Source organism: Thunnus albacares, chromosome 12 (assembly GCF_914725855.1).
Source record: "Thunnus albacares chromosome 12, fThuAlb1.1, whole genome shotgun sequence".
NCBI classification, from domain to species: Eukaryota; Metazoa; Chordata; class Actinopteri; order Scombriformes; family Scombridae; genus Thunnus; species Thunnus albacares.
In genome coordinates, this window is record NC_058117.1 from 23,286,369 (window position 1) to 23,312,121 (window position 25,753).

General features: G+C 38.6%; 1 protein-coding gene across 3 annotated transcripts in view; it reads right to left on the reverse strand.

The window, feature by feature from the left end:
- LOC122993647 (piezo-type mechanosensitive ion channel component 2) overlaps positions 1 to 24,833 on the reverse strand; it is a 96,640-nt gene extending 71,807 nt beyond the window's left edge. The window contains exons 1-4 of one of the 3 annotated variants that reach the window (XM_044367988.1): positions 23,177 to 24,833; positions 15,759 to 15,854; positions 9,377 to 9,502; positions 379 to 421 (exon numbers count right to left, since the gene is read on the reverse strand). In XM_044367988.1, the coding sequence (XP_044223923.1) occupies positions 379 to 421; positions 9,377 to 9,502; positions 15,759 to 15,854; positions 23,177 to 23,240 (329 nt within the window). In that variant the 5' untranslated portion in view covers positions 23,241 to 24,833. The remainder of the gene's footprint in view (positions 1 to 378; positions 422 to 9,376; positions 9,503 to 15,758; positions 15,855 to 23,176) is intronic. The other 2 variants (XM_044367986.1, XM_044367987.1) reach the window with 2 other exon arrangements.
- Between the last annotated feature and the right edge of the window lie 920 nt (positions 24,834 to 25,753).

Below are 25,753 nucleotides of genomic sequence, written 5' to 3' on the forward strand. Positions count from 1 at the left end.
TTTCATCTCAACTTTAAAAGCATGTTTGTCCTTTGTAGCGTTGCATAAAAATTGTCATATTGCTGACCCTCCTTTTCATCAGCCAACAGTCACTGAGCTAAAGCCTATCACTTCCTGAATAGGGATTCATGCTCGGTTAAACAAAGTCCACACCGTATATTATGCTGCATGATCGCTGCATGATCGTCACGGGAGATGTGATTTAGAAACAAAGAAAAGATTTGTGTTCTGGATCCCATCAAGTTTGCTGTACCGAATGACTCATAAAATATAAACTGTCAAATGTGTTACAATATCATCATTTGTTGCACATGTTGGTTTAGTGAAAACATTCGCTGTGACATTGTTAAAAGTATTGGAAACACATCATTATCTTACCTCTCGAAACCTATTTGTCTTATGGATTTCTCCCATGTGGAACCTGGAAAAAAACACATACGGGGTCGTTTAGTGGACACTGATACTGTTTGGCAAATAAATACACATTGACACCTCTAATAACACTTTTTATATCATGGTCATTAAAAATATTAAAAAATAGTGCTACACAGCTGTTCAAACCAGTAAGTAGAGAGGATTTCCATTGCTGTGTCCAGTGTGCATGCAGCCAATCACTGCTGTTTATAAATCACTATTATTAAAATATAGAAAATCCAAATCTAGTCTGTAAAAGAGCTGCATCTGTTTTTCAGTCTCTGACAAAACCGTTTAAAAAAAAAATCCTTGAAAAAACTGCCTCAAATCATTTCGTACAAGTCAACATTTTTTAAATTTCAGAATAATGTTTCAGTCTCTTTCTCAGCACACTGTTCCTAAATGTAAAAACAAGAAAATAAAAATGTTTCATGTGAGTTATGTTTCCACTGCTTGGACTGGTTCAAGTGTTCCTGAACGTCACTCCAGAGCTCAGAGAGATTTCCAGGTATTCAAATCGCAAACTGACACAACCCGCCGAAGGTTGATGGGCCTTTGTTCTACTGCCAGAAAGAAAAAAAAACAACATAACATCAGTTTGTGACTTGAGGATCTTGACTCAATGACATATCGATACATCCGGGTGTTTTGTCAGTGCATTAGGCAACTAATTAGGTGCTGAACTGCTTTCTGGTTTATGGAGCGCAGCAAAGGAGAGTGAAGATGTTAAACACACTCCAGTGACAGCACTCAACTCAGATGAGCGTAACACAACACAGACAGCAGACAAAGCGATTCATCAGACTGACTTTATCTGCTGTGTCACTAAGGTGCGACTACAGCAACTTTCAGGAGATTGTTAAACTTAAAAAATGTTATTCTCCGTAATTCCTGTGAATAGCGTATGTATAGACTTCTATTTATAAATGGTGTCAGTTCAGGAAAAGGAAAAAAAAAATCCCTCTGGGTGGTTATTCACTAGATTTATGGAGTGAAAAACTTTATTTCCAAATAAGAATAATGTATAAACAGACAATATCCTGTCAAAAGATAAAGTGAAAATAATTTTAAGATGTTCTCATAACTAACACTCTCACCAACTGTCCAGTAAAGGAATGAGTCACACTATCAGGCAGAGAAACAGGAAACAGACTCCACTCAAGGTGGATAAAACATTAATGGACTGTCAGTACAAACCCTGCTGTTGCTTTACTTCTCACCAGTAACACAAATAGCTGCGAGAACAGCTTCACAATCACAGATGTTATGTGTCCAAATTGCTCAAACGCAACCTTTAAATTTCTCCACCCAAGATCAAAAGATTATCACAAATACAATTCATTCTGTTAAGGGCTAGATGTGGAAGAGGAGGGGTACATGACAAAAGAAAATATTAAGAAATTTAACATCTGTGATGGGAGGAGGTCACATAACCTCTGACATCAAACACAGCCACCCACAGTCCGCCTAAAAATGAAATGTTGAGGCACTCTTTCCACCTCTACACGTCTACTCCCATTTTCAGCTGCTCAGTGATGGAGGACAGCCGGTGCTCTGAAAGATGACCAATGTAAAAAAAATCCAACTAATTCCTGTAATGGCTAAATATCAAATCTGTAGATTTGGTGATATGACTCACATTCCTTTCACATATTTTCCTCGATAACACTTAATCAAATATTGTTTTCTTTCAGCCTTGGTATCACTATTTTCTATCATTGTGGATCTTTATTACATACTAACAATAGCTGCCAGAGGTTGAATTGTATGATATGCTGAAAGATTGTCTTGAACTATTTAAATTAGGGTATTCATCTGCAGAAATGCTGCATGCACCCTCTCTTTGTATAACAATATATACGTTACATTCGCAAACGTTTTTGTCCAAATCCACATACGCATATCAGGAGCAATGTGGAGTTCAGTATCTTGCTCAAGGACACGTCAACACATGGACATAAAGAGCTAGAAAATGAACCACCAGCCACATGATTGATGGCAAACTCGCTCTGCAGCCTGAGCTACAACCATCATTCGTGTAAAAGAAAAAGAGCTCCCACCCCTAAATTCTCCTGTTGAAAATATTTGCTGGCTGCCAGTAAAAATGAAAGCTCTATTGAAGGATGTTTTTTTAAGATTAAGATTAAATCAAATTACGTAGTGTAATGAAGAAGGGGTTCGTTCACAGTGCAAAACGCAATGAGATTTAACAACCAACTCTGCAGCTCTACACAGCATCAGATGTTTAGCTGCTTTCAGCCCCTTTTACACCATTGTTTTGATTTTAACAAGCTAAAGTTGTTGGTGTAGAAAGTTAAACATCCAGCTTGAGAGCTAACCACTCAGATCTTTTCTTCAGGAGTTGGTGGAGACCAAATCGGAGCTAAAAAGTCAGTGAATATTGGACTTTCATTGATCAAAAGATCAGAAGCACGTCATGTTGCTCTGTGTCTGCTGGATGTTTCAGTAGGTAACTGTTGCTAATAAATTAGCCATAACAAGTTGATAAGGCAACAGTATGTCAGGGTGAGTTTGTTTAAGAATCATTTGGCCCCCTTGTGGTCAAAAATAGCTTAATGCAGCTTTAATTCAGTGCACAACCCTCAAGTAAAAACAATGGGGAAATATTAAACACTGACATGAGCAAATTTTGTAGTATCAGTAAATGTTTGATGCAACCAGCCCAAATATTAACTCTTCACTCTCACTCTTCACAGTTTTTAGATCTCTGATTAGCTTACTACATCAGTGTTTGCATCATTTACCAGTAGCTCAAGTGATCAGGATGAGGGTCACTGCCAGAAACCTGCACAGGAGGAGGAGATAAGCTCTCTTGATGTTGCTGTAATTCCTAATAATCACCCAGAGAGGTTGATAAAGGTCATAGATTACTTAATATCTCATTTAGTCCTCAAATAGAAACCAATCATCTAGTAACGTCACTGCAGTAACCACAGGCAAAACATAGTCTGTTTCAGTAATTCCCATGTCCAAACATCTGCAACACCTAACTTTACCCTGCCCGAACTGAGCCTACAGGTGTAAGAGGAAACCCGTCCCGCTTATGATATCACACACTTGGAATGCCAGAGGTAAAGTCGGGTCAGTCCGATCCATAGGATGAGGACAGAAACATTGAGAAGGGGAGAGTGTTACTTTGACAAAGTGGAGCAGAGTATGAGACTTTCTGCCCAACGAGGCGAGGCCGCTTTCCACCCCAGCTGGGCACCAAAAATACCTGTCCTCAGACTTTATGTGAACATCATAAAACACCCTTTGTACTTGCTGGGCCGTTAACCTCTCAGCACAGAATTTCTTTGCACTCTCTCTTCTATCTCTGGGGCCTAATGCCAGTTGCCCTTTTCCGCAGAGACTGGTGATATGCAACGTCAACATTTCAGCAAGTCGTAACTATTATCAGACAGTCTGTGTGCCGAGGGGAAAAAAATCAGTGAATGTCTCAAGTTTTGGTGAACAGCGGACAGGATATGTGTGGATACGGTGGGTGGTAAAGGTCAACAATGCTGCGTATGGGATTCAATGAAGACCATCCCTGGGGAACTGTCACAAAACAGCCATTCAACAGGCCGTTTAGCCCTTACGAGCTGCTGAAATGTCCAATGCCATCAGATATGGGCCAAATCAAATTTGCAAATGAGTTTTATGGTTTGTTTTTACCTACTTAATTCACCAGATGGGTGGAGGTGGCCACTAAGGACAATGAGTGCCAAAAAGTTTGCACAATCACAGGAAAGTAGTTTCAAAGTCAGTGAGGTGTACTTTTTTCTGTCACTACTGTATCTGACAATTTAGTTGACATTATCTGAAACCCTCCGCTGTGGTGAGCTCCACCCATCTGGTGCTGGTTGGCTGTTAATTCACCAGCTTACGACTGTTTGTATGTATCGTTCCCACCAAAGCGAGTCAGCACAGAGGAATGACAGATGACTCCAAAGGAAGCCGACTCCGGCTCATCTGGTGACCAGTCATTGACCTATTGTAGCAGCTGGAGGTGTTAACTTTTTGGAAAAGTTGCCTCATTCAAACTCAACTCAGTTACTGCTCTAATGGTGTATTTGGCTACAGTGAATAAAGGAAATTACATAAAGTTATCTGGAGAGAGGATAACCGCCTCACCAAGAAGGAGGACTCTTTGTTTATACAATACTTGGCTGCAAAAAGGAAAAGGGTGTCAAGGGGCGAAATACCAGATATAGAAACTTGAGATAAGGCCTTTACTCAACATGCAGGCGGTAGATCAAGAGGAGGAAGAGTCATGTCTGACTTCCTGTTACAAACAAAGCCCAAAAATAAAAAGAGGAATAGGATTACATTAACCTCAGGAAGTACAAATCCTAACAATACTTTTACAATTCATCATGGTAGAGAAAGAAAAAGTTTAAAATATACAATACTGTGCAGGATTCTGATCTGAATATTGTCAGAAATGTGCTGTGCAGTTGTTACTTTTACTTGCTACTGACATATTTTGTGGTTTTCTGATGACATTCTTTAGTGTCTCTATAGCTGCATATGAAGTCGTTCATCATGAGCGTGTGATGTTATACTTCTCCACCATGTGCCTCATTAATTATCAGATGACAGCCAGGAGCCACCAGCTGTTCATTATGAAGCAATTCTGAGGAGCAAAGTGCTTATACAGAAACTGTGCTGTTCATTTTTTAAAATATATTTCCTTTAACCTTTATTTAACCAGGAAAAGTCTCACTCTTTTACAAGAGCATCCTGGCCAAGACAGGCAGCAGCACAATTAACAGGGCTGCAGACATAAAAAAAAACATTTAACAATTTACAATGAAAATAAAGAATAAATTACAGAATTATAAAATATCAAAAATAATTATCAATATTCGAAATCATGGATCAAACAGGGGCAATATGTAGCAGTCAAAACACCTACAGCCAGATGTGCCTGCATCCAAATCATTTTGAATTACTTTAAATGCGTCCAGTGAGACCAGTTCCCCGAAGATTCAGGTAGTTTTGCAACTGACTCCAAGCAGAAGGAGCAGCATACTAAAACGCCCTCTTTCCCAATGCAGTACAGGCTTTAGGGACAGATAGTAGGAGTAAGTCCTGGGAGCGAAGAAAATAACTTCCCAAGATGGAAGCAGACCAAGAATAGCCTTTTAATAAGAATATGCCAATGGTTAAGTCTACGGGTGGACAAGGCAGACCATCCAACACAAGCATACAAAGAGTAATGGTGAGTAAGGGCTTTAAAATTTGTAATAAACCTCAGTGCTCCGTGGTGGACAGTATCCAGCATGTGTAAGCATTGGGAAGACGCGTGCGTATATATATAACATCGCCATAATCCAGCACAGACATAAAGGTGGCAACAACAAGACTCCTTTTGGCCTCGAAGGAAAAGCAAGACTTGTTTCTAATATAAAAACCCAAATTCAACTTCAGCTTTTTCACCAGTTGGCGTTGAGTGTGAGGCTTAAACAAGAGAGAATCATCTATTGCGATTCCTAGATATTTGTATTGAGATACAGATTCAATCTCAGAGCCCTGAAGAGTGATGACAGATGGAAATTCAGTGGCTTTTATTTTGCATTTGAAAACATCATGAGTTTTGTTTTTTCAGCATTCAATACAAGTTCTAAACTCAAGATGGTTTTTCATTCAAGTGCCAACGGAGCTGTATGATATAAAGCCTGAAACAAAAAGCAGACAACTATATTCCATATTCTGATTTTTAATAATGCCTTGACCTTTACTTGGAGTAAATAACATGGAGAGAAATTTCTTTCACACTACTGTCTTCCTGTGGAACAGCCTCAAATTGTCAAGAAACAAGGCGGCTCATCATTGAGGTCGATCAATAGTAATAGTAAATAGTAATAGTAAAGCAGATTCCTTGGGTTGTGAATATAATGTTAGTTATTACTAATATGGTATTCATGGGTATTTGTTTGAAGTGCCAGTCTATAATGATTTACTCTTTGTGTGAAATGATAAGGCTGGTAATAAATCTGAGTTTAAGACGTGCACCTACGAGCATGATTTGTGATATCACAACTAGTTTGGAGCCAGTCGTCGTCCAGTGTGCAACTTATGATATGGAAACTTAAAAACCTTCAGTGCACATACACTGACTTTTTTGGGGGGAAGTACAGTAGAGACGTCCTGTGTCCTGCAGTTTAAACTTTTGAAACTACAAATATTTGCATATGAATACAGTAGATTCTGGATTTTTCCATGATGAAGACAGAATATAATTTGAAGAATTTTAACAAGGTAAATCAACTTCTTTTTTGTGCAAAGACCATCGCAGACACAAATCATTATTCCAAGATGATTATTTTCATATGTCTTGAAACATGTGTGGAGGAGACCTTTAAATAAATAGAAAGACTGATGGACAGATAGATAAATAATACATAGATAGACACAGTAGATGAATAAGATTTATGGTCTGATCACACCAGGATTTTATATGCCAAACTGAAGCCCTCGAGATCTCAGTAATAAAGATTTCCTTGAGCGAATATTTAGTCTACTCTCTCTGAACAGCTCAGTGTGTTTTTGCCTGAGGCGATAAGGTCCGTTCTGCCTTTTGAGCAGAGTTGGCTGTGCTTCGACGGTAGAAAGCGAGTTACTTGCATAAGAACAAGTCATTAGAACACAAGGTCAGAGTCTGTCCCGTCTAGACACATTCAAATTTTACAGTTTGATACAGAGTTTCATGGGAAGCCCAAGGCCAACTATTAACACCTTCTCTGCACTATGTCAGTAGCTCAGAGTGTTTGCTTAACTGGCAGCAAAAATCTCTTTTTTTCTACGTCGCCATATGGCACAAGGAAGCTCATTACATGAGGAATGTGTTAAATTCATAAATCTTCATGATGTGACTAAATGCAGTATGAGTGAGGATATTTCTAGAGATTGTGGATCATTATTAGAGAGCATATTTTACCTACACCTGGAAATGCAAACTTATTTTTTTTGGATGGAAACTTTCCCTTGGGCTGTGAAAAATCTACAGCTTTTCTGGTGATATACAACCTTGTGACACTGAATCAGTAGCGCAGGTCAGAGTTTAAGCACAAAACGGCCTGTGTGATGGATGGGACACACGTGTGCACACAGTCTGTCGTGAACATGTGGCCCAACAAGTAGAGATCTCATCGTTTTGGTCTTAAATGAGTGCTCAGAGTAAGTGAATTATTGAGTCTTACAGAAAGCCACTAAGGTCGTCAGGGTTAAGGGGTTTGACTGAACTGTATGTTTCATTTAATTTCAGTCTTTCATTTTTGTTTGCCTGCAAAATGCAGGCAAGGCTATCATCATCATTACGTATTAAATACAGGTTATCCCCCACAGCTATTGACTGTCTGGACCAGATTCTTCAACTAAGTAGAGCACATCCATTTAATAATCAGTTTCAGTCAATCGATTTTAAACAAGTCATCACTGACTAGAATAAGCAAGAGATAACATATGTTTACTTTTACTTTTTTAAACTAATCCACCATCTTTCCCTCACTTTAACCTCTATAATTTAGTAGGCTAAAGCTAAAGCTAACCACTCGTGAGACTCAGGAGGCAAATCTTTGGAGTCAAAGTCCTGCACTTTGTACGACTGCTATCCATCTCCACCAGTGTCCCTTTGCACTGTATGTACATTGTATAATCCACACACAATTATGTTTCCTCCAAAATATAGATGGCAAATCCAATAATATATGTATTTCTTAAGTGACAGGGTTGCATCTGTCATTAAATATAATTTAAAATGAGTTTAAAGGGTTGATTGTGGCATACAAATTGCTTCCTGTATGTCATTATGAGGGTTCTCAAACCCTCCCAATGACATACAGGTCATTGGGGGGAAAAAAAAACTGAAGGAGACTTAAAGGAGACCTTTTATGCTAATTTCCAGCTCTCTCTATTTTTTTTCTGGGATTCCATTAGAGTAGCTTTGCATGATTCACAGTTCAAAAAACTCCTTATTTATCTTATGCTGGCCCTTTATGCAACCCCCTCAGTTCAGCCTCTGTCTCTTAACAGGCAGTCTTATCTCCCATCTCTTTAAAGCCTCCCATCCCGATGAGCCCACTCTGTTCTGATTGGAAAGCTTTCCAGAAGCCTGCTGAGGGTCAGCCGTATCAGAGTTGTGTTAAGTTACTGCTGATGAAAACACATTTCCTGCTTTGCCACTTCATATAAATGATAAAACAATAAGAGACTTTTATTGTGAAGAATTTACAGGAAATTAAACGTGTACCTCACTGAATTAGCAGAGCTTCATTAGCGGTGCTAAAAACCAGTCGACACAACAATGATACGGAGATATTTGGTGCTCTTTGTTGGGCGGGTCAGTTAGAAATAATTCAGGGAGGAAAAGTACAAGCAGAAACAGCCACAGTGATGATGTTTGATGAAGAGCTGCAGATGACCAGCACACCTCCAACATGTAATAATACTTATTTTACTTTGCCGTACTGTATGATGGAAAAACACTCACAGGATGCCAGCTCAACTCGAGTCATGGCTCAGTGTGACTACCCCCCAAACAATGGAAAAACACCATAATGTTAGCGGAGCAGTGAACTTGTGTGATGTGCATGGAGCAGATGACCAGATAAAGAAATCCGCCACATGCTGACATCAGCTTGGGGTGAAAGTAGAAAAAAATGTTGGAAGCTGAGCATTCAGAGCTGAAGCCTGAGCTTTTTTCTCACAGGGATTACTTCTACATACGTTTACCTCATTATTTGACACTTTGGCCTAATTTAATATGAACATCCGACATTGTGACATTATATATATATCACTGGAAATTAGGAAAAGCATAATACGTCCCCTTTAATCAATTAACCAACTACACCTCCTTTATGGATTCCTGACCTGTGAGTCACTTTGATTTCTGTATACACAACAAACCCCACTACCTTCAGAGCCTTGACTATAAAGGCTGCAGTGTACTTACAGTTGAAGTCAGAGGTGATGGAGTTCCCGGCCAGGAGGCTGTTGACGGTAATCTGATAGATGATGTGGAGCAGCAGGAAGGACATACTGGTGAAGCAGAGGGACTGCAGCAGACGCCCTGTGTGGCCTGGAGGAGGAGAACAGCTACAGTGAGTTCATCACCACAACCACTCACTTTAAGGATTTCCACATGTTATTTCTGCCGTTCATGCACTGAAACACAGAAAAAGCCTCTTTGCGTGTTTGTTTTTCTACACACAGAGAATAAAATTTTGCTGCTTTAGGAGTTGTGCAACATTAAAAAGTACCTGGTGTTTCTGAATTCTTGTCAGCCTTTTCCTAAAGCAAAACTCTTACAACAAAGACTCATATTCATTTTGTGATCTGCTATTGACTCTGGAGCTGTTTTGAATGAATTGATAAAGACGGTGAGGGTGACTGGGAGAGCATCCAAGGGGGATTTTCTGTGGATCACTACATATCCTGGTTAAGAACTGGCAACACTACCATAGAGCAAAGCTTATTTCTGTTGAAAAGTCAAATAAACATTCTGGTGGACCACAAGGCCTCTAATTCTCTCTAAGTCTATAATACATCACTGAAGGAGCAGAACAGGCCTTTATACTTAATAAATATCACAGGTTTGCTTCTTTAATTTCTGGATTTTGTGAGTGTTTGTGTTCACATGAAATGACTCAGCCATCTGACACCATAAGATCAACATAGAGTTGAGTTGACTGACCCAGTGTCTTCCATTAATGTAGGTAAAGACTACAGCTGTCTTCAGACATTACCGATCCTGGGAGGGAAGGATGAGAGCAGTCTGAGGAGCTGCCACAGCTGTTCAACACATGGTCATTTTATAGTACACCTACAGGTATTTGGGATAATTTCAGGAGTTGTTATGGTGATAATTCTCTGCAGTAGGATTTTTTCAGACCCCCCTCTAAATGCGAAAATGAAAATGTTCATCCCCTGGGGAAGATAGGCTTGATTGGACTCTTCTTCTTTGATGACGACATGACAGTAACATTCCTTGCTGCAAATATCAACCCTGAAAAATTAAATTCTCATATCTGCACGGTTTGGTCCAACTGTCTCCATCACTCCAATTCTTTCTGCACAGCCTCATTAAATTTACTACATCCCTGTGGGGAACACATAACAATTTTACTATAGTATGGCACAATATCCTGGCTAAGGTGAAGCGCTACTGCTGAGCCTCCGGCCATCGAGGGCTAACCTTATCAAATCTGCACAACAACAGACCACAGCAGGCTTATAAATGTTGAAGTGCAAACAATTTGCACTAATTTCCCATTGCAATTCCCTTGGCTTTCACAAAAAGGGGAAAAGAATGCTTGTAAATATGAGGTATGAAGACTGTTAGCTAAAATCTGCGTCCAAATTGGTCCTAAGGCTCTGGATAACATGACTGCTTTGGCTCTGTCCCCTTTTTTCCTATTTGTAATAGAGCATTTTTGTTGTCTGACAGCCATCTGTCTTCACACTCATCTTGAATTAGTATTTCAATTCTCTTCATTATTTAGTCTCAAAATACCATCCCAAGAGTACTTTTTAAATGCTTCCAAAACAGGGGGTATTTTAACAGTTTTTACATTCATTTCTTTTTCCCCTAATCAGAGAATCTTTAACATTTGTCAACTTTAAGACCTAATTAAGCTACATGGTCTTGCAAAATCCCAATCTGAGGGAGAGCCAATGAAATGGTTTGATCACCAATCATTTGGCCTTTTAAAGGAATTGCACACCAGAACCTACGTGACAAAATAGGGGGAAAAAAGTGTTTTAGGTGATTTAAAAGGGTATGATGAAGATGCCTTTTGTAAAAGAAAAAAGCCAAACTAGGTAATTTGTTAAAGCCAAACACCATCTGTTTTAAGACTACAAGCTAAAACATAAACCTGATCAAATATTTATACACATTCATGCAACAGTACTAAAAGACTCCCCGAAGGGAAATTGCCATGTCAGTGTCCATTCAACAAGGCATATAGCACCTACTATAAGGGCACTTGCTACCCATATGAAAGTACCAGTTTAGATTTTGTTCACCTCCACTGAGAATTGAATGCCTTCAAGTGGATGTGGAGCCAAACGCTGTAATTACGACATTAGAGAGTAAATCACAAACAACAACAACAAGTTGCATAAGATATTGTTTGTCTCCAGTTTGGACTGGAACTTTTTATCCTGACGTTTCCTTGGGCTTGCCGCACTGCTGTGGCTTTTTAAAGCAAATTACACCTTATGAATTATTCATGTCTAACATTTGGTTTAAGTTAAATTTACCGATTTAACCGCTGCAGGTCCTTTAAGATTCAACTGACAAAATGAAACCAACCATCAAGACAAAACACTGAATTTAGCTCAATCTCTCTCTTAATCCCCTCTAAAATAATTCAAAAATGTAGAGTGGGTCTCTGTTCTGTACAATAAGACATGTATATTTTAAGTTTGTACTGTCAATATGTATTATAAATGTCAGTAGTTTTGCATACATGTCAGAGTGAGGAGATAACTCTCAAACTGTAACTCTGCAGATTATGATAATCTGCCCAAAATTAAGAGTAGTAATTACTTGCAAACTAATTTGCATCCTAAATGTAAACAATCTGTAATTAAATGAATAACTGATAGTTTACAGTACACAATTAATTGTGGCAATTATATCACAATCATCCTCAATCATAACCAGCTATTATTTAAATGTTTAATAATATGAAGCTACAAGGTATTGTGCCTAATCTAAATGATCTTTTCCTTCAATAATCTAGCAAATATTTACCTAAAATAACTTGTTGTTTGCACAACAATTATAGTTTCTACACATTTCATAATCATTCAACAATAATCCTTTTACATGCGGTCATCCAGGACCCTTTCTGCTGAAACTTCCACATATTGTCGTTCGTTCAGCCTGCAGTCCTCCTCACTGATGATGACAAATAGGTGAGGCAGACAGATGGGATACAGTACGAGTCCTGGCAGGTGTTACGCTAGAAGAATATCTCATAAAATCTGACGCCTATGGCAATTTACATGTTTGATATTCTTTTGTGTTTTTGCTACAGTCCATGTAAACTTAACCTGGTATAAGGTTACATAACCATCAACAAGGAAAATGTCAGTCAACTTTATCTCACAGGTGAGTTTTCCTGGCATCATTTTGTTTTTGTTTGTTTGTTTCAGTGAGATTGTCTTGTTGAATAAAGGTTAAAACATAAAGGACTCTGTTGTAGGGGATGTTCCGGTATTAAATTTTCATGCTACAATTCTTGTGGCCAAAAATATCACAGTAAATAGTTTTATCATAATCATCATCAAACTTTTCTGAAATATTAGTACATAGTAAAACTACTTCAAACTGAACAAACTGAGCTAATATTGCGTTACCCTGTAAATTACAGTATCTAACATCAAAAACACTAAAAACACCACAAACAAAAGCAGGTTTGTTTTTTAAAGTTTAAGACAGTTGACTGGCAATTACTTTAAATGGAGCTCATTGTGTTGGGTATTAATAGGTGTGAAAGAACCAAAAAAGCCTTCATTGTTGATCAGTTCTACTCACCCGCCAAGCGCCAAATGCGGGTAAATCATTTGGTGAGTAAATCTCAGAAGGCTGTCTGCCACACTGGTATGTAAATGTTTGTGCCAAAATAGTCACGTAATAAATTATCTGGTATGATGGCTCAGAGGAAATAACTCATGTTTGTCCGTACACAGACTAGACAAGTGCACTATGTGTGTTTTTTATGTGTATCTAAACAGTGCCATGAAACTGTAGCAGTGCTCGAGACAGTTTGAGGTGAAGGAGCGCCAGCCACAGACTGTCTCGAGTGCTCCTAGTTTCAGCTACTCGACATCACAGTTCTCCGATAAACTGTACCGTATATGTGACATAAAAAGGCAATTTATTATTTTGGACGGTAAAAAATATGCTTGGCCTGTGGATTTTTTCATCTAACAGTCCCCTTGGCAGGTGAGTCAAAAAATTTAATTTCGGACACTTGTTGTACTCTCTTAACCATAAACTAGCCGCGCTTCAGTAGGTCGACTAGTTAATGATAGCAAGTCATTACCAGGCAGTGCTAGACGGACAGGAGCCTGTTGTCTTCTGGTTAAAATAAAACTGCTAATACAGACAGGAGAGGTGGAGGACAGGAGCTAATGGGAATGGTTGGTGGTTTTGTTATCATCAGAATGTTTCACCATATAGTAAAAACAGTATACCTGCACATCTCTACTGTATTGTACAGAGAGGCCTCTGATTCAGATCCTTTAATACCTTCAAAACCCTTTTTTTTTTTTTGCTTTTTTTTTGTCTGGAGAAAATATATAAATCACCTGCTTCAAGTTGTCTGAAAAATAATTGAAACTAAATTTATTTACAATTTATATTGCAATTCATATATCTTTTACACGAACAATAAATGATTATAACACAGAAAAAACAATACTATGACTTTCTGGGTAACTATGAGCCGACTGCAGAGACTCTATGTTACCTTCTCAATATTGTTGTGTAATAACATTCACATATTGTCATCTGCTAATCTAAGTTAATCTAAACAAGTAATTTATTACACTTCCTTTACAGTAATACCCATTCTTGCATCTTCGTATCCCTGTTTACAATTTACATAAACATTGTTAAAATGATGATTGTTAAAAAAAAATTTAAAGAAGCGTTTAAGTGGCCTGTGTTTCACAATAACTCTCATTTCCTGTGTGCAGTGAAGTGTCTAAAGCTGGAAGATATGTTTGGTATTGTTATCATAATATTAACAGGAATATTTTTCTAATATTGATATATATCATGATATCACAAATGCAAGCACATATAAAATCATTAAATGTGTTTAATGCAATAATATAGGCCACAGTTATAACAAAAATCTTCTCATTTTGTTAATTGTTAATTAAAACTTCCTAACTATCATCATTACCACAATGCATTTCCAGAGAAAGTCCATAAACATCCATAAAGTATTAACTTACAGCCCTAAAAGTGTCTAAAATTGAATTTACTGTAAATTGGACAAAACTACAGGGTTTAATAGTCCTGTAATCCTCGACTGCAGGCCCATTTTATATTTTTGGCTCATAAAACAGATACAGTAAATGTTCATATAAATTAAAAAAATACCATGTAAATCCTGACCTAACTGGCATGTGTTCAACCATGTTTTAAGTCAACAGCTTCAGTATCAGATACATGAACGTTCAGTGTTACTAGAAGACATCTCTCTTTAACTATTGATGAGAGTGTAAGTGGTCCACTTTCTCTGCTTCCTCCTCTCCTCTCCTCACCCTCTCTTTCTGCTTTACTTCCTGATTGTTATTTCAGCTGGAGATGAGCACAGACAGCTCTCGGACTGGATGTTGTTCCCTCCGCCGATATGGGTTTATGTATTATTAAACACTGCATGTGGTCTCCTACAGAAGCCCGTATTACGAGAGGTCTGGGAGGCGTCCTGTTTAGTATTTTTGTGGTGAGGGAAGTGCATAAAGGTGCGGCCGAACGCGGCGACCACAATCCCACATTCATCACTCGTTAGGAGAACAGTCATTACAGTCACTTCTCACAAACCTCAGAGGTCCATTGTGATTTATATTTGTTAGAGAATGAGTGACGGCTACACAGTCGTCGAAGGACAACGTGGAAACTAGTTCACCAGCTCTGAGGGTGGCTTTCATTTACTGGATTCTTTTATAAACCAAAATACCAAAGAGGTTAAATACCAAGCTCCACCTCAACCTTCACACTGGCTGAATTAACTAATAACACTTGTCAAAAGCAGGCAGATTGTGGTAATACTGAATAAAAGCCATCTAAGGAACTAATAGAGCCTTGAGGGCAACTTTTATACCCCCATTTGATAACTGAAGTGGTTAGCCATTATCAAAAACAGCCCTCATCCCTATTTTCTTTTTTTTTTTTTCTCCCTGAAGGATATTTTACGGGCTCCTTTGGATTTCTTTTCTCAACTGTACAGCTCGTGTGTTCAGTTTGAAGCCTAAAATGTTAATTTTCATCAAGGGGACATTAGATTTGGACCTGATGGATCATGGATATCAGATCTGGCTTGCTATGGATCATTTTTATTTTTACAGATGGACCCGTGCCCACACTAACCAATATTACCTTTCATGGACTGAACTATGTGCCAAATCCATCCTCATCTCAAGGAAATTCAAGTCCTCTGGAGAAGGGCTGGTTTGTATTACAGAGAACAATATTGCAATTCAAACTGGAGGCTTTTTTTTGGGGGAAACAGTCAAGATTCTCCAGGCGATAGACAAAGCCAAAGCCATCGAACATGTGAAGCTTCAAGCAGATTTAGCGTATATCTTACCCTGCATCGTTGTGCTTGTGGGCTCTGCGAAGAGTGGAATAAGCAGGAGGTAGATGAGGTAGACGAAGGACAGGGCATTGTACCTGAACAGGCAAGCTGCAGAAACAAACAGAAACACACATTCACAGAGTTATGGTACAAATCCACCTTTTAATCCTAACAACAACAACAACAACAACAAAACTGCATTTGAGTATCATTAATGCAACAGTCTCTTTGTTGCTTTATGTGCGACATCACGTTACATAACTTTAAAACGGTGAATAAAGTGGAGAAACTGGCAGTGATAACAAGCTGTTTGGTTATGAGTCGTCACTGAGATCAACTCAGATTGGAGGGAAACATGTGGTGAAAGTTGTTAAAATGTTACTGTTGGAGAAAAAGCTGCTCATAGTCATAAAAAAGCCACCTTCATCTGGGCTGTATAACAAACTGGGCTGAAGCTCAGTCACTGTTTTGAAGTACAATAATCACCCCAATAGTCTTTGGGTGTTAAGAGACAATTAACTGACGGAGCTTGCCTGTGAACAGCTCTGCCTCTCCGTGATCCGTAATGCATCACACACTTTATATCACATGTGAAGATTTCATTTTGCAAGAATCTCATTGTATTTCACGGACTAGGAGCTTTACAGATTTGGGATCATTTTACAATAATAAAAGAAAGAAAAAAAAAATCTGCAAAACAAAATCTCTGCAGGTTTTGCAACAGAGCGGTGTCACGCACCACAAGCCCCTAAAATGCATGATGTACCTCCGGGTTTTGAAAACAGGAAAATTACTTTTGGTTGCCAAACCTTTAAATGAAACACAGTCACATGGAGCGTGAAGAGTGTGAAATGCCACGGCCGGTGTGTGTGTGAGAGGATTTCAGTTTGTTTTTAGACTTTGTGGTATAAAATTTGATGACTAATATTGACTCATGTTATTTTTTTTTGTAAAACTTTTACTTACTTCTGTTTTTCCTACTCTCTGTACACCTTAGTTTGCAATTATTTAGTTTGTCCAACCTGATTTATCTCAGTGATGGAAGTGTTTGATATAAATGCAATCAATCAAATGAAAGGTGGCCTGATTTCAGTGCAGTTAATTTTGTTCAATAAAGAAATTTCCCCTAGTTCTTCAGCCAAAATGATCGTTTATTTTTTGAACACATGTCAACTCTGAGACTCTGCTTTGAACTCAGTTAAGCTTGTAAAGCTCTGTTTCAGTATTTAAGATGTGTCACTACCCATGATACTGGATTATGTAACTCCACAGGCTCCCATAACACACTTACCCTTTCCCGCAAACCCTCCTTTCAAACACACACACACCCTGTGCAGGCACATGAAGGAAGTCTTTTGAGCTCATGATGAAAGTTCAAACGCTTAAGTGCAAACACAACTTCCAAAAACCATTAATTGATGTATTGATCGGTTGCGCACCTCATTTCCCTGAGTCAGTCTGACCAGCTGCCTTTACCGGGGGGCTTTTACCAGTTAAACAGCTCACATCACCTGCTGACTGAACATCAATTAACGCGTCCAGGATGACTCACACTGATGTGAACGCTTCACCACTGAAGCACATTCACAATCTGAGCTCTTTTTCAAATAACATGCCACGTGACACTTACAACTTAACAGTTTTTCATGTTTACAGAAAATATGCACAAAATATGTGATAGGCCCCTTCCCTCCTTACACTTCTTTAAATATTTTTACTGTAGGTCAGGAGGTGGTGCAGCAAGGGAGGGAAATGCAAAAAATGGACACACAGTATGACCTCCCGAATTTCTCTTCGGGGTTATATCAACAGGCACAGAGTTTACAACCTGGTCGGCTGCGTAAGTTACCGTCTAAGTCAGAGAGATCTGGGCAACTACTGGTGTGGAGCTACTGAAAAAAATTACACTTAACTGCTGAAAATGGTGCTTTTATTTATCTTTGCGCACTCAATGGACCTATTCATTGACATTTGACTTGGCTCTGCCTTCTCCCTTGCTGGAGCCCTACGGTGAGTGAACCCCCTGGTTTTCTCCGTGCTCAGATACAGACCAATGAAAACTTACAAAAGTTAATAAATGTTACGAGGGCTGTCATGTTTTGGCAAAGCACCAACATCTGTAGATTGTCTATGTGATTAAGTTTCAAGTGTGCACGAATGCTTGATACACCAGACACTCCGACCGCCGGCATAACAACATAAAAAAATCAATTTATCAATATTGTTTATCATATTTTTTTTTTATTTTGAAACATTTTCAACATGTAGGTTGCAGCCTAAGCCTCCTGGTTGAAAAGAGGAGGGAATGACTCACAATCTATAATTTTTGGTCTCCCTCGCTGCACCATTCCTATCCCCACCCACTTCATTTTATCTTCGTTAAATGTGGCATTAAATAAGCTCTAAACAAGCCTCTTTTGCCCAAGTTGGCAGCTGGTGTCTACTGCCATCATTATTCATCTGTTCATAGTTTCGTATCTGAAGTGGTTCTTTTGTATCTGCACTGTGTGGAGATACAGATTATCTATCTGCATCTGCATGGCTCCTCTCCCACTGCTTTCCTACAGACACTTGACCGCAGTCTTCCTGACCATTTGCCTTCGCTGTATGACTCACCATCTGAGGATTTTTACACAGGGAATGAAAATAAACTGCTGTTGTTCTCAGACATAGATTACTGCAAAAATCCCCATTCACCAGCTGAATCAGGTTTTTGTCTCTCGCAGTAAAAGCTATTATTACAGCCGCGCAGAGCCTAAACAGAGGAGGAGCAGACCAGTCGTAAATGTGAAATCAAGGCCAACTGACTTCAGAGTTTAAGCCCAAAAACATAAAAGTCATGACAGAAGATAAGGTGGTGCGGTGTCTGGCCAGGCCAAGCACCGGGAGATAACAGAGGAATTTAAAACCCCTCTCAAGAAAATCATAAAGAGCATACCACATCAAGTGTATACCACCGCTCTGCAGAGGTTTACTGTTTTCATCCGAGCACAAAACTTGAAACTAACTTCAGTGAACTATGGATGTCACATCCAAGATGTACCAGTGTTTAGAGCATTAACTAGTAAATATAAGTGCTAATAGAAGGTCATAAAATCTGGATTTTATTGTTAATTAATTCTACTTTTTAATTGTAAGAAGATAATTGTGTTATTTTTTCTTTTAAAAGTGGCACAGTCTCACTTTAACGTCAGTTGCGTTGTTACGTTAGCTTGCTAGCTGATAGTTGTTTAGCTTGTTGACCACAGCCAAAAAGTAAGAGTTTGTTTTACTCTAATAAAGCAACAGATTGTAATTCTAGTGTTTCAGATAAGAGTTGGAACAAAATAAAAGCTTAAAACAAGACCATTTGTGTCACAAACTAAATTTGAAAATATATCTACCAGAGATATGCTGGCATCTGGTAGCGATCGATGCCGCCAACCATTTCCATCACCGTTATTACCGTGATTATCGTCTTTTTTCATAGGAAACCGAGAACACAGAGCAGCTCTCCTGCCTTCATCAGCAGTTTGATTTTGTTTAGACACAAGTTATATTGGGCCTGTAAGGGCCCAGTATAACTGTTTTTATGTTTTCGCTGCCTTTTAAAGATGAATTTAACTGTTAACACCGAGCAAATAAAATGTACTACAAAGTTCCTGCACTCCAGAAATCAATCGACCAATTTCATCTGGAAAAACGTCATGAATTTCCAAAATATGAATGAGTGCAGACACTGAGCTGCATTTAAATTGATTTCCAGTCAACTGTCTGAAACTTTGAACGGTGTTTAACTGTTACTGATGTTATTTCTTATGCTGAGTCTAACAAAACAGCAATATACTGTACAGACAGATCACTGTTCAGTCAATAAAATCCAATGTTATCGTGGCGTAAATTAATTTAACTTTAGATTAGCACTAATAGTAGGATTTCAGGAAACATATTTACCATGATATTTTACCTACAATAATCATAGTAATCGTCCCCTGAATCAAAAACAATTTACTGAACTTACAACAGTTAATGCCACAGCTCTCCTTTTCATGTTATCTGTCTTCTTCTAGCCACGATCTCATATCTGAACTCTGAGGAATCTGAGGTCGATTCTGTGACATTGCTCACCATTGAATTTGTTTTTGTTTACAGCTGAAAAACCTATTTATTTACCCTTGGCACCATATATCATAACTCTGGTTTTTCTTGTGTACACAACTCTGGTTCTAATTGGTTTACAGACTGAACTAGCATAGTGAGTTTAAATGTTGGAGCACGTATTTGACATTTTTCGTCTTAAAATTATGAATTAACTTTAGTTTCTTGACCCTGAAAACAATTTTACCCCATAAGGTATTATTTGTCTTTATTTTCAGCCCATAATTAGCTGTTTATCCCTTTTTTGTGCTCAACTCTGCTTCTGATTTATTTTGTTAAGTTAGTTGAACTCTTTGAGCATATTTGACAGTTTTTTTCTAATTCTTGGAAAGGGCTGGAAAAGGCTTGTTTTTCTTGACATGACCTTTGATTTTAAACACAGCACTAATCTGCTGTCATTTTTTACCACGTTTTCAGAGATGAATGCTGTTTCTGTTTGGTTTAAACATATCAGTGTAGTATTGGCTGAACTGTTTTTGTTCCTATGTATTTATTATTAGAAGAGGCTGTTATCACTAGTGACAACTACAATCTCAATGGGCTAAAAGCATCACTTTTACACAGGCAGTTCTCCTCTTGATCACCAACTGTGGCTGCTTGGGGATTTGTGATGAGACAGCACAGCATCTTTGGAACAATATGTAAATAGAAATTGATTTTCTCATTAAATTAAAACTCACAAACTGAAACAAGCATCACGGTTCCAGTGATGCTCCTAGCAGCTAAGCATCTGCTCGCCCGCTGCTATCTCTGTCTGTCTCAGTGTTGTACTTAACCCAGCTGACCCACAGCTCCATCTGTACATTCACACCACAGGTTTCATATCAGATCAGACATTTGGTAAAGTGTATGCTCATAATCATGTTCACACTCCAAACTCTGCCAGTAAACACATAAACAGCGGCCTGTTTGATGAGCGAAACTGTAGCTGTGTGCAAATGTGTGTGTGTCTGTGTGTGGTGGTAGGAGGACTGTGTACACATTGGGCCGAGCAGTTCTGTGCTTTTCAATAGAGGTGCTGTCAGATGGCCAACAGGAAACTGAGACTATGTAACGTCAGCAGACAGGTCTTTCACTAGGACACGAGAACAGCAAGGAGCGGCAACATATATTACTCTATTGGATGTATACAGTAAGGGACATGTTTGGAGTCAGATAACATCTGCTTTGCAGGAGTGTTTCCTTTATATTTATTAAGCACTGAGAGGCCAAAAAAAACGTTTTTTATTCTATTTAACCTCAAAAACGCTTGACATGAAGGCCAAATAACTGAGAATTTGCACCAAAACAAGTGACAGAAACAAAATCAAACCTAAAAAGAGTTATAAATGATAAAGAAAAACAATAATTTGCAATAAACTGAGAGCTGACGGATGATTTACATCAAACACTGAACTAAAATCAGCTGCTGATCAGCTGGTGCTGATGACAGACGTCAGTATCACTGTCATCCCAAACGCTGTCTGTTCCTGCTCACATTCCCTGCTTCCCACTTTACATTTCCTTCATCCTGTCAGTTACTGTGCACAGCTGCAGTGAATGACAAGTGCTCATTTGCACTTTGAAAAAACATAAAATATTAAAGGTATGTTTACGATAAAAGGGAAAGCAATTCTTCTCTCCCTCACAACCGCATTATTAATTCATACTGTTAAAACGACTTTCCACGAATTAATGGAGACAATGCATGGCCTCACAATTGCTTTTGGAAATAAAGGGGGGCGTCGGGCTGTCAAGTGATGCATTATGGTGGTACTGAGTGGGTCTTATCTATAGAAAGCATGCTGTTAGCTTTAAAAGTACCTCAGCTGCCCTCATAAGTCTTACACAGACACCACACTGGAACCTCAGTGGCAGTTAGACACTAATCATTTTCACTTGTGGCCTACCACACAGTTACAGTTTAAAACACAAAGTAAACTACAGTTAATAGAGTCTGCATCCAAGGTGTGATCAAACCTCAAGCATAATTTCCACAAACTCTAAATCAGCATGTAAGTGTATGTCTTCTTCAGTAAACTAATGATAAGACTCCTCCATTCAAACTACTAAAAGTCGCCTCTGAATCAAAATAAGCTGCCGTGTTGATGATGAATCATCTCCTTAATCTGCATAGCAAAAGAGTGAATCAAGCAAAACATTCACTAACACAGCAACAACAAAACATCTGTGTAACTTTTACAAAGTTACAGATGCTGTAAACAAAATAAAAATCTCTGAAAAAAGCACCACCAACTGAAACTCAAAGGAATGAGAAACAACACAAGACATGTAGATATAACAGTGCCAAACCAATATAAATGTTAATTAACAATATTAACACAACAGTCATGTACAGAATGTCCAGTCAGCACTTCAACAATCAATAACACTGATGATTCATTAATATCCAGTAAGTAAAACCCAGAAACCACACTGGACACCACAGAAATTAATTTATGATGCTATAATGAAATAAGTAACATTTTACTACAGTTTCTTTTAGGTGTTTGAGCAACATAAGCAACCTAACAGTCAATCTGAGTAGAATAAAACAGATTAGACTAAACAAAAACTCATCTGTGATTGAATTATTTCAGAATTATAAACTGCGCAAGACTTTATATTAGTCTCCTTTTTATTATCAGACATTTCTTGACATGCAGACTGAGACGTGGAATGTGCAGTGACTCCAAAAGGTTGCTTTTGACGCACACGCTGCAGTGACTGGATGCTGTGTTGTCTCCTGTGTTTTACTAAATCCAATAAAAGATTACAGGGGGGTGAATAACTGCTCTGCTTGGTAATTTATATGTAATAGCTGGTAAATGACTCTGTGCAGTCTATTGTTTTTGTTTGGTACAGACAGCAGCAGTAGTGACAGATGAACTGTGACCTCCAGCATCATGAGGTCAATCACAAATTACCATAAAAATCTATCAGCATGTCACACAAACATAAATTTGATTTCTGCTGTTAACAATCTGCATACTCAGACATTTTAGGTTTGAGCTACTGTAGTTTAGATTTTGAATTATTGTCCCAAAGATTAATATCAGTGTAAAAAGAAAAAAAAAAGTGGGAAAGTCAAATGAAAATAAAGATGGATCACGAAGTAAACTTATTTAAGCCATAGCTTTCCTTTAAAAATTGCATTTCTAAGAATTATTGTAAATAGATTTATGGGATAATATCAGTGAATTCACTTGAAGGGTATTAGAATAACTGTTAATTGATCAATTACCCAAACACACCTGGCGCACACATAGCACCTCGAGATGAGTAAAAAGTGCAGATTTAAAAACGAAACTCACCAGCTGCAAGACACACTGGCAGCAGTAACCTGAAGACCAGCCCGCACACCACCTCAGAGGCCATGGCTCTGGGCAGCCCGTGTTGAATCCAGGTAAAAGAAGCCGAGGATTGTCTCTCTAGGGTTTCTCTTGCATCCCAAACTCCTGCGCTCTGTCAAATCCCAGCTGGCATCAAACTGGTGCGCTCCTCCAAACGGCCACATCAGCTCTCCCTAAAGACACCTGGGCGCCGGTTATTCCATAGTGAGAGGCAGCGCATTTACCAAGGTTCACCACAGCAGGCGTGTCACCGGTAAATAATGTCACCATGATAGTTTAGTTGCTCAAGTGCGTTGAAGTCATGTTGACGCTGCCAAAAAAAACTGAGCAGCGGACTCAGGTGTGCGCAGACAGCGCGTAAAAATACCGGAGAAAGGAGCCAACAAGTCCTCAAGTCCAATTAACCCCTCTTTTTTAAACTTCAAAACCACAATAACTAGCAATGTTCAAAATCTTAGAAAGTCTAATTACACTTCTTTTCTGTGGAGCGTTTTCAGAACACTCAGAAAACCGGATAAATCTGCCCTTCCCGTCCTGTCCCCTTAGTGAAATTTGACTTTCTGACTTCTGGTGTGGACTGCATTCGCCACCAGGAGCCTACAGGACGAGCCTGTGATTGATATCTAAGTCAGCCAATCAGAAGTCTTCCTTTGGTAACCGGTCCAGCCCCCTGTGATAATTGGAAGCAAGAGGTGGGACGCGGGGATGGATGCAAATACCACAAGTATTATAAGATAACGTGTCACAAATCCAAAGCTTTACTTTTAGTTCGCAAGAATAGTTTCTCTTTGTTTAGCATTTAATATGCATCTTTAAATCTATAAACAGTAACTAAGCACTTCCAGGAACATTTTAAGGATTTCAAGAGGATTTCAGTGACTATTGCATCTCCTCAAATCTGATATCCAGCTGTTTATTAGAGAGAAGCAGCGACGCCTACTGGTTTGAAGTCAGCCTGCATAAAGCAGCACATCCACTTCAATCTAGTGTTACCGCAAAACAGGCCTGTCAGAGTTCCCCTTGGAGGCAGGAAAAATAATTTTACCAAAATGTTTTCAGTTCTTGAAATAATTATGAGCATTGTAGCAAAACATCTCTAACATCTCTAATTACATTTAATCCAGTTGCCTGAGTAAACAGAGATATATCATTACTCAAACCTCAATAACAGAGTGCTCGCATCTGTTTATTTTTAATTTCTAAAAATCCCCCCAAAACGTTGGGGGCAAATAAACTGATTTGCATCATTGTGGTGTTGGTTGTCTTGGGGGAACTTTATGAAGTCCAGAGTTTGAATCCATGTGAGCTAAAGTGTCCTTGATGAATCCTTTTACACACCTTTCAGCTGAATCTGACCTCCGACCTTATTGTACAACAAGCAAGAGGACAAAAAGAAATAAATCTGCTTCAGATGATTAGTAATATTAATGTTTTTACTTTCAAAAAGAACAATAATTAGAATATTACTTTAATATCTTGACCTTGATAGTAATTCATGTGTATTACTTTTACTTCACAACTAAAATAAAACAAACAAAAAAACTTAAAGGAATGGAGGACTGTTCTTTGTCTTTAGCAGCAGCAGGCAGCTGTTTCAATCCACTGTACACTGCCTGCCCAGCAGTGGCAGAAGACACATGCAAAATGTAGTTCAAATATTGCAGTAAAAGTCGTGGTTTGGTCCCTCTGACTGATATATTATTATATATGACATCATTAGATGATTAATACTGAAGCATCAGTGTTAGAGCAGCATGTTACTGTTGTAGCTGCTGGAGGTGGAGCTAGTTTCAACTACTTTATATCAGTTAGCTAGTTTAGTCCAGCGGTTCCCAACCGAGCAGTCAGGCCCCTCCAAAGGGGTCTCCAGATAAATCTGAGGGGTCGTGAGATGATTAATGGGAGAGGAAAGAAGAAAAAACAAAGTTCTGAGACACAAATCTGTTTTCAGTTTTTGGACTTTTTGTCTAATCTTTGATTTTTGGTGAAATATTGGATCATTTGAACATTTATTGAAATGAAACCATGTGAGAAGTTTAGAGGGAAAATCGCTATTTGGTGCAGCTGTTAACAACTCATAGACATCTGAAATGTGGCCCTGACTACACACTGCTTTTTGTAAGACGTCAAAAGCCAAAACGAAAACCACTGGTTTCATCTTTAACAATATGTTGTATTTTAAAAGCTTGTTATATTATCCATTGTGTCAAATCTTCATCTGAAAAGTAACTAAAGTGGAGTAGAAGAATAAGTACCATCAAATGGAAATACACAAGTACAAGTACCTTAAATTTGTACTTAAGTACAGTACTTGAGTAAATGTACTTAGTAACTTTCCACCCCTGCTGCTCAGCACCAAACAGCAGACAAAATTAGCAACAAGCTGGTGAAGAACAGTTGTCACCAGAGCAGATCTAAAAGGTATTAGACTCACATTCACCAGGTGGTGAGAACGACCATTAATATGACTCCGTGTCTGTAGTCCAACTATTCAAAGTCACACTTAGGCTAATCATCCCATGGTTTTACAGTGTACCG